This window comes from Anolis sagrei, chromosome 5 (genome assembly GCF_037176765.1).
Source record: "Anolis sagrei isolate rAnoSag1 chromosome 5, rAnoSag1.mat, whole genome shotgun sequence".
Classification (NCBI taxonomy): domain Eukaryota; kingdom Metazoa; phylum Chordata; class Lepidosauria; order Squamata; family Dactyloidae; genus Anolis; species Anolis sagrei.
In genome coordinates this window covers 127,360,590-127,371,009 of record NC_090025.1, presented here as the reverse complement: position 1 = coordinate 127,371,009, position 10,420 = coordinate 127,360,590, and the positions used below count along the sequence as shown (strand labels likewise).

General features: G+C 37.6%; 1 protein-coding gene across 1 annotated transcript; it reads left to right on the top strand.

Annotated features, from left to right (window-relative positions):
• The first annotated feature begins 799 nt into the window (after positions 1-799).
• Positions 800-7,950, top strand: LOC132777180 (hyaluronidase-4-like). The gene is made up of 3 exons (XM_060779545.2): positions 800-1,666; positions 4,082-4,171; positions 7,515-7,950. Exons 1-3 carry the CDS (start codon positions 815-817, stop codon positions 7,914-7,916), a joined length of 1,344 nt encoding a protein of 447 aa, XP_060635528.2. The 5' UTR covers positions 800-814; the 3' UTR covers positions 7,917-7,950.
• The last annotated feature ends 2,470 nt before the right edge of the window (positions 7,951-10,420 follow it).

The window sequence follows — 10,420 nt, the reverse complement described above, 5'->3', positions numbered from 1 at the left end:
TTCTTAGTATTAAAAAATATTTTTATAAAAACTCACCAAAAATCTGTGGATAAGTCAAAAATTCTGAAATTTGGTGAGCTACTGGAGGTAAATGTGATCTAACATTGTAGAATGTTTCACATCAATGGCTTTAAAAATGAAGGAGATAGTAGCCCCTGAATTTTCCCCACTGGCAGTGGTGTCTTCCTTATTGAGCATGCGCAACAGCCATTAATAAAGTACTTCTGAAGATTTGTAAGTTTTGTTAAGTTCTGAAATTTTCACCACCCAAAATTTGGAAAGACTTTAGAAATGAAGTGCCAGTGCCCCTTATTTTTGGAAGGAGTTTAGAACCAGTTTTAATGGATCACACATGCCTAGTAGGAATCTATTCTATTCTATCAATGTTGTTTTTGGCTCTTGCATCAAATTGTCTGTTACAAGAGTAATGCCCAGGAACACAACTGCTTCATTAAGGTGAAATATGTATATTGGGTGGGTGGGGGGGGGGGGGATGTCTTTAAAGCTTCATGAAACTTTTGAAGTTATGTTTAGTTCTTTCAGCTTTGTTAGAATCTGGAATATACCTCATTAAAGTGAGGCTTAAATATATGCCCCCCCCCCCCCCACACACATATACATATTTCAGTATTTTTAGACTAACAACAGTAGGAACAATGTCTTTGAAGAACTTGTGAAACTAGGGTGTATGTTTGCACTAGCTTTTCCTATCATGAGTGTTCTGTTGAATATTCAAATATTTTTTTCTATTACTCAGCAGGGACACTGTACAATTTGGCTACAGATTACCTTTTTATGGAGTTCTGCTTTTGCCATGAAGCCAGCTCAGTTACCTATCTCCCGAAGGAAGCCTTTTATAGCTGCCTGGAATGCACCAACCGATCACTGTTCGATCAGATACAATGTGACAGTTAACTTGAACATGTTCCATGTGATTGGCAGCCCATTTGCCAAAGCAAGAAGACAAAATGTGACTATCTTTTATTTCAACAGGCTGGGATATTATCCATGGTACACTTCACAGGACGTTCCAGTTAATGGTGGCTTACCTCAGAATTTCAGCTTGCAAGCTCATCTGGAAAAAGCTAGTCAGGACATTAATTACTACATTCCTGATGAAGATTTTACAGGCTTAGCAGTCATAGACTGGGAACACTGGAGGCCTCAATGGGAACGCAACTGGAGCACAAAAAATATTTATAGGAGACAGTCAAGGAAATTAATTTCTGAAATGCAACAAAATGTATCAGCTAATGCTCTTGAATATTTAGCCAAATTTTCTTTTGAACAATGTGCTAAAGCTTTCATGAAGGAGACAATTCAGCTGGGAATTAGAAGTAGACCAAAGGGCCTTTGGGGATACTATTTATATCCTGACTGCCACAATTATAATTTCCATGATCAGAACTACACTGGATCTTGTCCAGAAAGTGAAGTTTTGCGGAACAATGAACTATCATGGCTGTGGAACAGCAGTGCCGCTCTGTATCCTTCCATCGGCATCAAGAAATCCCTCGGGAACAGTGAAAACATATTACGCTTTTCACAGTTTAGAGTGAATGAATCTATGAGGATTTCCTTTATGACATCACATGATTATGCTCTCCCAGTGTTTGTATATACTCGATTAGATTATAGAGATGAACCCTTGCTATTTCTTTCCACGGTAAGCCATAGGGGGAATAGAAGCAAGTTCTACTTTAAAACAAATGTAGTAATTAAAGCAAGTGAGTTCTGAAGCAGGAAGAAAAATATATTTGACATCTGCTGAAATTTCATTAAATGGACTTAAACTGAGAAATAATTGTCAGTTTAAGTCCATCTAATGAAATGTCAGCAGATGTCAAATATATTATGCCTGTGGCATAATACTGTACTACAGTAGTTCCCTACCTTTTGTCCTCCAGATGGTTGGGTATTCGATTCCTAGAAGCCCTAGTCAGCTTGGCCAACTGTTTGGAATTTGGGGAGCTAAAATCCAAAACAGCTAAAGTCCACAGCACCTGGGAATTACTGTTGTGCTATAGAAATACTTCCTATTTGATCTTGAAGACAAAGTCTGGATGATTGTTCAGATTACATCTATCATTTATTTAGAATATTGAGGAAGATCAATAAATGCTAAAACATTTTTTCACAGAAATAATACATATAAAAATGGACAGTATTCCTGGGTAGATGAGTTAAAATCTTATTGGACTAACAGAAATGTATAAGCAATAGGTATCAGTTCGATGTTGAAGACTTTTAAGGGTGAGTTTAGCTGACTTGGGTTAATGGTGTTGTAGAATATTTAAAGCAAATTAATAGTAAACTGGAAATGAATGTACAAGAACATGTAATCATCTGAACGGTGTACTTCTTTACAAAGCACATAGCCAAATTATAACATATACTTTTGCAAAATGCAGTGATGGCTGCCAACTTGTATAGCTTTGATTATAGAAATTATTGGTGGAGAAGACTAACTATGACTTTTGGTGATGACAGCTATACATGATCTCTAATGTGGTGGACCAACTGTTGTTGGAAATTTCTTGATCAAAAAGTAGACTAGGGAATAAGAATGCAGCTTGTGTTGGATGAGTCTACACCTGCCTGAAATCTTGGTTTGCAGCTTGGGTGTATTCCTGAACTCAACTCAACCTCAATAACCTTGTTTTGCTAGTGGCCTGGAATGTGTTTGCACAATTAAGACTAGTGTGTCAGCTGCACTGTTCCTGCAGAATTCAGATCTGGCTATAGTTACATATGCTTTGATTAGTACATCTCATTTGTGTTATTATAGTGTGAGACTTCCTTTGGAAAGGTCAGCAGGTTCAAAATGATTCCATTGAAATACTAACTGAGAAACACATAAATCTCTTATTGAAACAATTTTGTTAGCTATCAGTTTGTTTCTGAGTCCTCAAATCCTCAGAGAGTTTTATTTTAGTGTCACTGTTATCACAGACCCATGTAGTGAAGATACGATCAACAGACGTTTTGGTGGCTATTGGCTACTGTTTGCTTCCCTTTCATCAGCAAAGTCCTTTTTACTCAAACAGGCTTTTCATGATTCATTGGCTAAAGGGAGTCATTTTTATAAGGTGTGTGCTTTGTTGTTAGGTTTTTACACTTTTTTAAAAATTAGTAATATTTTTATATGTAATTTGTAGAGCAAAACTATTTGATCTTCACCAAATTTCTCATGACCATCAAATCAGCAAACTGAAACTGAAATGAGAAGAATCTTTACTAATAATGTAAAATTGATGGACTTTAAAGCATCAGCTACCATATATACTCGTACGTTGACCTAAAAGAGCAATTATCAAAGTGTGCTTCGCGGAGCCCTTGGGGCTCCACAAAGCATACTGAAGGGATCCCTCCTGTCCTCCTCTTCCTACCTCCTCTACCTCCAAGCTTTTCTGTCCTCTTTCCTGCTTCTCCCTTCTCTTGCATCCCACTGCCTCCCTTGCCACCCAGATCCTTTCCCCCTCACTTTCCTTGCTTCCAAAACTCTATTTCCCTCCCCCCGCTCAGGGGGTGCTTTGATTGCGTTTTTCTTGCATGGCAGAAAGGAGTTGAACTGGATGGGGGTTTTGCTGTTATTATTATTTGAAACACAACAATATTAGTAAACAGCAAACAAGATCAGTATTCTGGGTGTTATTATTATTGTTGTTGTTGTGGCTACTACTACTACAAAGATTGAGTGGCCATCTGTTGGGGGTGCTTTGATTGCACTTTTCTTGCATAGCAGAAGGGAGTTGAACTAGATGGCCCCTGGAGATTCTATTCGATTGTGCTTTTCCTGCATGGCAGAAGGGCATTGGACTGAATGGCCCCCTCTAGGTCTTCCACTGAAAAACTGTCAAGTTTATGTTGACTAAATTGTTCTTTATTTTAAACATTGTATTGTTCTTTCTTTCATTTTTTGCACTACAAATTAGATATGTGCTGTGTGCATAGGAATTTGTTCATTCCCCTCCCCCCCCCCAATTAGTTCACACACTCTCCAGCCATTTGCCAGATATTAGAGCCTGTGTAGTTGGAGCCATAGATAGGCTAATCAAGCTTTTTCTTTTTTCCATTGTAGCAAGATCTTGTTAGCACTATTGGAGAAAGTGCTGCCCTGGGAGCTGCAGGAATTGTTGTCTGGGGAGATATGAATTTAACTTCATCAGAGGTAAGCCGATGCTTTGATTCTAACTTGATATTGTTTAATGCAGTAGACAGAATTTCCACTATATGCTATCCGGTTTTATTTTCCTTATAGTTTGAGCAGAATTCTATCTGACAACTCATTCACAGGCAGCCTATCAAGACCACAAATTCACATCAATTTCCTCATGACAGGGCTGACAATATCCATATAGGTCACCAACAATACTCGAATAGCCAGTGATTGATTCAAGGGGTTTGAATCAGTGTTTTGAACAACTATTATACTTAAAAATATATATTCTGAGGTTGCTGTATTGACCATGCAAAAAATACAACAAAATCCAAAATTTACAAAGCAGAGGTACCTTTCTGGGTCAAGTTCCAAAGCATAAAAGATATCATGCAAGTCTTTGAAGCTTCAATAAATTCTTCATCAGGCAAAGATGTCAAAAATCATACAAGAGAAGAAAGGTGGTAATGATAACACGTCTGCACTTTGCCTCAAATTTCTTTACTTAAGGTGGTATTGTAGTATCTCAATGCAGGTAGAACTACTCCTTTTGTTCACTGTGTGATGATTAGGGACAAAGAGAATTAAAATAAAGATAATAATATTTCAACTTCATTAGCAGCAGAAAAGTAACTTCCCTTGAGCTCCAACGGTTTCTGTCCTGTCTAAACTGACTGTCCCTTTACTGGGCAGAGAATGTTGAATTCCTCAAGGAATTTCTGTACTGCTATATCTGGAACAAACTTTAGGTGCTGTATAGGTAAAAGAGGGTATTTTTGTTGGAGTTAGAAAATCTTAAAAGTTAAATTCCTGTCATATGGTCCTCTTGTTTTAATATTTTTATTTTTGGATTGATAGATTCTTACATCTGGGAATAAGGGGGGGGGGGGAGTTTCTTGCTTTTTATCAAATGAAATACTTATACTATAGATGAGGAATGGAACTCATGGGGCCCTCCATGTGTTACAGCTTCCAGAATTCCTTACTGTTATGTATTGCTAGGAATGCATATCCTCCAAAATTTCACAGATGAAAACAGGAACACATGTGGCCAAGGAATGCCAGAGAGGAGTGAAGATGGCAAAAAATTATTAATTAGATAGATCATGGAAAGACTGCAACTATTTGTTTCTGCCTGAATCTACTGGAAAGGGCAAGTCACCCAGCCACATTCCATATTAGAAGGGTGACCTTATGCTGGTCACCTGGCTATCATACATCAGGAGGATCAGGGATAGCGATTTCAAGTTCCTGTTCCTTCTCCATCAGACCCCTGTCTTTTTATGAAATTGGGTGGTCATGAGCTTCTGGTAGAGAGCCTGTAGGAATCAGTGCCACATGGGCAGCAAAATTTGGATAACAGGTGAGCAAACATCCCATTTCTTTGGAAGGGGGTACATCCTTACTCTTGTCCAATGAGAAAGGAGGTGAGGGAGGATGTTTCTCCTTCTGTGTTTGGGAAGATCCCACAGAGCGAGGAATAAATGGGGATATATCTCCAATCTGCTTCTCCAGATTTTCTTTTCTTTTCCTTTCTTTCTAGATTTTTTAAAATTATTTAAATTATTATTATTTATAATAAGTTTCTTGTGTTTTAGCTTTTTAATATACCACTTTATTTTAGCTTTTAGACAAGATGTTAATGTATTATGTTTTTATCAGGCTGTACCCCAGTCTCCTTATGCTGGTTTATGATTGTAATAAAGAATGATTTGGTTACTAGGAAGGGCACTATTTATTCCTCCTCTTACTCTCCTCCTTCTCCTCTCTTCTCAGACCTGTTAACTGAGTTCAAAACACTCTTTAAAAACTTTAAACTCAAATTCAAATGGCAAAAGTGGAGGAGGGGATAGAAACTAGACATTTTTTAAAGCAGCTGAAAAAACTGGATGACAAAGGATTAATTAAGACTGTTCCTGCTAAATCAGGACAGTTGGAAGGTGTCAGAGTTACAATTTAACAATATCCTAAGGGTAGAATTCTCTATATTTCATTAAATAATAATTTCTTTCATGAAGGAACTCTCAGGGTAATAGTTCAGTGGAAGCATTTGAGATACCTAATTGAAGTCCCCAAACTCTACCTAAACTTTGAAAGCACAAACTAGTTAAGGAGAGCTAAACTGAATTAAAAAAACAAGCTTTCATGGAAACATGCTTACAGTTACCATTTTTTTCAGAAACCTTTTGTGAATACCTATCAAATTATGTAAAAGATTTTCTGTGGGATAGAAGGCTGTCATACCTCTTCTACAAAAACACTAATTTTCATAATTAGTATTTAAGAATGCTTGGATGTGTAGGATACATAGGAAAGAATATGGGTCTAATTGTTCTTCCTTGATACTCCCCCTCACCAAGTGATCTGAGTTATATTGTCAGAGTTTCTTTGGATTTTGATCTCCAATGATCTCAGCCTTTTGTCAAGTACAATCAGTCTCATACTTCCCAGCAACTCATCCTAGCTGCCACCACCATTCTCTCCTTGCAATCCTCTTGCAATAGCTTTCAAAGTCCTTTGTTTTGCTCTGTCACTAAATGTAGCTCCACATCTATCTAATTTCCTCTTCCTTTAATTGTTGACCTTATCTTACTCCCTTTTCCTTTGTACAGCAATAAGACAGAGCATCTGCATTTGTTTTCAGAGAAGCATCCACATTAATGTATTGGAGCATAAAAGAAGGAAAGGAGGAAGAGGAAAGAAAAAGGAAATAAGGCCATACCTTTAAGTCTTATTGGGCTTTTCTTTTGCATGAGCTTTCATATATATAAACCCAGCTTTTCAGATGCAGTACCAAGTAGTATTAAGCATTTATGATGACTGTAAAACCCTATTACATTGTTTTCTGAGGTTTGTGGTAGACTCTCAGACTTTAAAGATTGTGTGTGAGAGTCCACACTGTCTATCAGATTTTGCCTGTTGCTTCACTCAAAAACCTGGTTAAGTTGATACCACTCTCTTTAATTAACCAGATTATAGTTATATAATACTAGTCAGCATGCTTGACCAGGATCAAGTAATGGATCACACAGCTCTTCTGTATTTTGAGTGGTTACCTAATAGAGAGAATTTCACTAGTTTTAAGCCTCCTATGCCAAAATCAATTTTTATTCATCTGCTGCTATGCAAGATCTTCCCCTTTTATAGGATTAGCCTAAATTGGTAGTAGAAAATATCAAGATTGGACAATAAACATCTACATTTTTAAAAATTATAATATTTGTAATAAATAATTCTATTTTTTTTTTACAGGGAACATTATCTGGATTCCATTTTCCTATACAATAATACAGATAGTACTAAAAACAATTTCATGTGATGTGTAATGGCTGACTTTCCTTTTTTCTCTTTCTAGATTAACTGCACGAAGGTCAAGCAATTCATTGCTTCTGAGCTAGGTGTCTATATCATCAATGTAACCAAAGCAGCAGAAGTGTGCAGCTGGTATCTTTGTCAGAACAATGGGAGGTGCATCCGAAGAAACTGGAAAGCTTTAGACTACCTTCATTTAAATCCACACAACTTTCAGATAGAGATTTCAGAAGACCAGGGATTTACTGTGAGAGGAGAAGCATCATCTGATGACCTTCAAATAATGACAGAGAAATTCACCTGCCATTGCTATCAAGGGTTTGAAGGAGCAAACTGTAAGGAAATTCAAACTGTAGATGGAAATCCAGGACTGCCAAGAAACATAGTCACACATGGAGTAGTAGTGACAATCCATTTGGTTTCCTTAATCTTTTTAAATCACTAAGACTTCCATTTTGAAAATCAAACTACACCAAGATCAGAGGAATAATAATATTAAAATCACAAATATTTTTTCTCATTTCCAAGTAACATGCACCAAAGAACAATGTGAGATAGAAGTTGACATATGGATAAAATCTGACTCACACAGCCAGCATTGTCTATCAAGTTATTAGGGTGATTCGAGGAATGCTGCCCCTGTATGATAACTTAAGACTTCTTTACCATTAATAGAAGAATGTTAGAATTAACATTTAGAGCACGAACCTTGACAGTTAGACAGTAGAGCAAGGGTTGGGATAGAACTTCAAGGTTTTCAAAATATTAATGCGGAACATAGTTGGATGCAAGCTTGAGATGGGCTGATTCAGGTATGGCAGCCCATACAACGCTGCCTCAAAGTTCATAAAAGGCCCTTCTCCCTTAAGATCTCTGGATTTTATTCATTTATTTATTTACTGTATTTGTATACCGCCTTTCTCAGCCAATAGGCAATTCTTCTGAGATCTCAAGGCTTGTGGGGAGATAAATGCTCATGCAAATCTCAGAATGGCAGACAAGTGATTATGGGATAAATATTTCAGGCTTCAACTACTATAAATGAAATATCTCAAATAAAACAAGATAGAGGGGAAACTCAAGGGGTGGAATATGTAGTTCCCTAGATTTCTTGGATTACAGCTCTCATCAGTCATAGGCAGCAGAGATATTGATGAGGGATGATGGAAATTGCAGCCCCACAACACCAGGAAGTTCCATTTCTGCTGTATGGTCTAGAGACACTGCATACACTTTCCCCTGCCACCACAGACCACCAGTGGTGGTCATGTAGGTAGTGCAATCAAGGTCTAAGTTCAAAGATAACACCATATATCATCACAAAATACTCACACTCCCCCACCCCCATTTCATTATAAGGAAAAAATCTGTTTAAAAATTTTAAAAAAATGTCTTGAGAAGGAGGAGGGATTATCCAGCCTCAAACAAGCTCAGTTTCATTTTTCAGAAACAAAACAAAACAAAATAAAAAGAGGTCCACAATAGCCAGAACGGTTTACTCCTTAGCCTGCTCAAAGGAATTCACTTGCACTTGTTCTGAATGCTGAATCATAACAAGCAATGATACGGGCTCTAATCAAGACAACCTAAAGGAACATTAAAGACTGATGTCCTGGCTTTGGTGGTATCTAAGAGGCTAATAGATATCTGTCTTAGGATTAGTTGTCCTTCATGGCTCTTCTCAGTATGGGATCACAAAATCTGCTTTAGGTTTTAGATTGAACTTTAAAGAAGTGATCCAAGGTGCTGAACCCTTTCTCTAATATTGGTTCAGAACTTGGATAGCTCCTTCAGCATTCACCACTCTACTGTGATAGAAGCCATCAGCTGCCATTGCTTAACTAAGGAGAGAGAGCAAAAAAGTAAAAAAGAAAGAAAAGAAGAGAGTGTAAAAATGTCATTGAGTATTAGACATCCATTTTGTGTTCCTGCTGTCCATACCAGATCCTAACTGTATGTTACACCAGCCAAATGGAAGATGGGGACCACGAATGCTGTAGAGATATTTCTTTTGTGGAGTAGAGGTGATGTAAGACATCACAAGGAAGAATTCAAGAACAACATCCCTGGCTTCTGCTAATGTCAGAGAAATGCAGCTCAATGCAGATCAACATAAATAAAACTCTATTTGTATACATATGACAAAATAGTTCTCCTGTTTTAAGCTATTTCAGAAAAACATTGTGTGATTTGTAGACCAGTCTTCCAATTGTTACTATTTAGGTATAAGGATTCTGAATTACCCTACCTCTAACTGGCTTGACTCAGAATCCTTTCACAGTTGCATTTGATATGGAGAAAATTACATCCACTTAGATTCTTAGGGCACTTCCAGACAGTGCCAAAATGTGCACCAAAGTGGATTTAAGAAACCTGCTTTCTCGCAGATTCGATCATCACTCCCACTCCAAAACCCAGGCATTCCTGGAGGGTGGGGGTGGCAGTAAGCCATCCTGGTAACAACAGGAATGGCATACAGACACCCAGAAGCCCCCCAAAATAACCTTTAAAATTAAAAAGAAACCTTACCCAGCTGCCATTAATTTATTATTAATATTATTTATTTCGTGCACTTCTACCCCACCCTTCTTAACCCCCGAGGGGGGACTCAGGGCGGCTTACAAAAGGCACAATTTGATGCCAACAAACAGATAATAAAATAAACATGTATCAACAGCAGTTACAAAACAATTAAAAACAATCCAATTATACATCACAGTTAATAAAAACCAATCTAATATTCAACGTTCGCCAAGCTCAGAATCCGTAGTTCATCCCATATTATCAACTCCTAACAATTAAGGTACTATTTCAGTTGTCCTGGCATGAAGAAATGTGGCTGGAGATGGGGGGGGAGTAAAGATGCTCCTTACCGCCCACCCCCCATTTCCTAGCAAGTCATTTCTTTGTGCCAGTTGGCCTGAAGGAGTACCTTAATAGTGGCCGGTA

Bases quoted from the DNA above. Each gene is read 5' to 3' on its own strand.
- LOC132777180 (XM_060779545.2), top strand. From the start codon at position 815: ATGAAGCCAGCTCAGTTACCTATCTCCCGAAGGAAGCCTTTTATAGCT. The intron at 1,667-4,081 runs GTAAGCCATAGG...TTTCCATTGTAG, and splicing joins CCTTGCTATTTCTTTCCACG to CAAGATCTTGTTAGCACTAT. The intron at 4,172-7,514 runs GTAAGCCGATGC...TTCTCTTTCTAG, and splicing joins TGAATTTAACTTCATCAGAG to ATTAACTGCACGAAGGTCAA.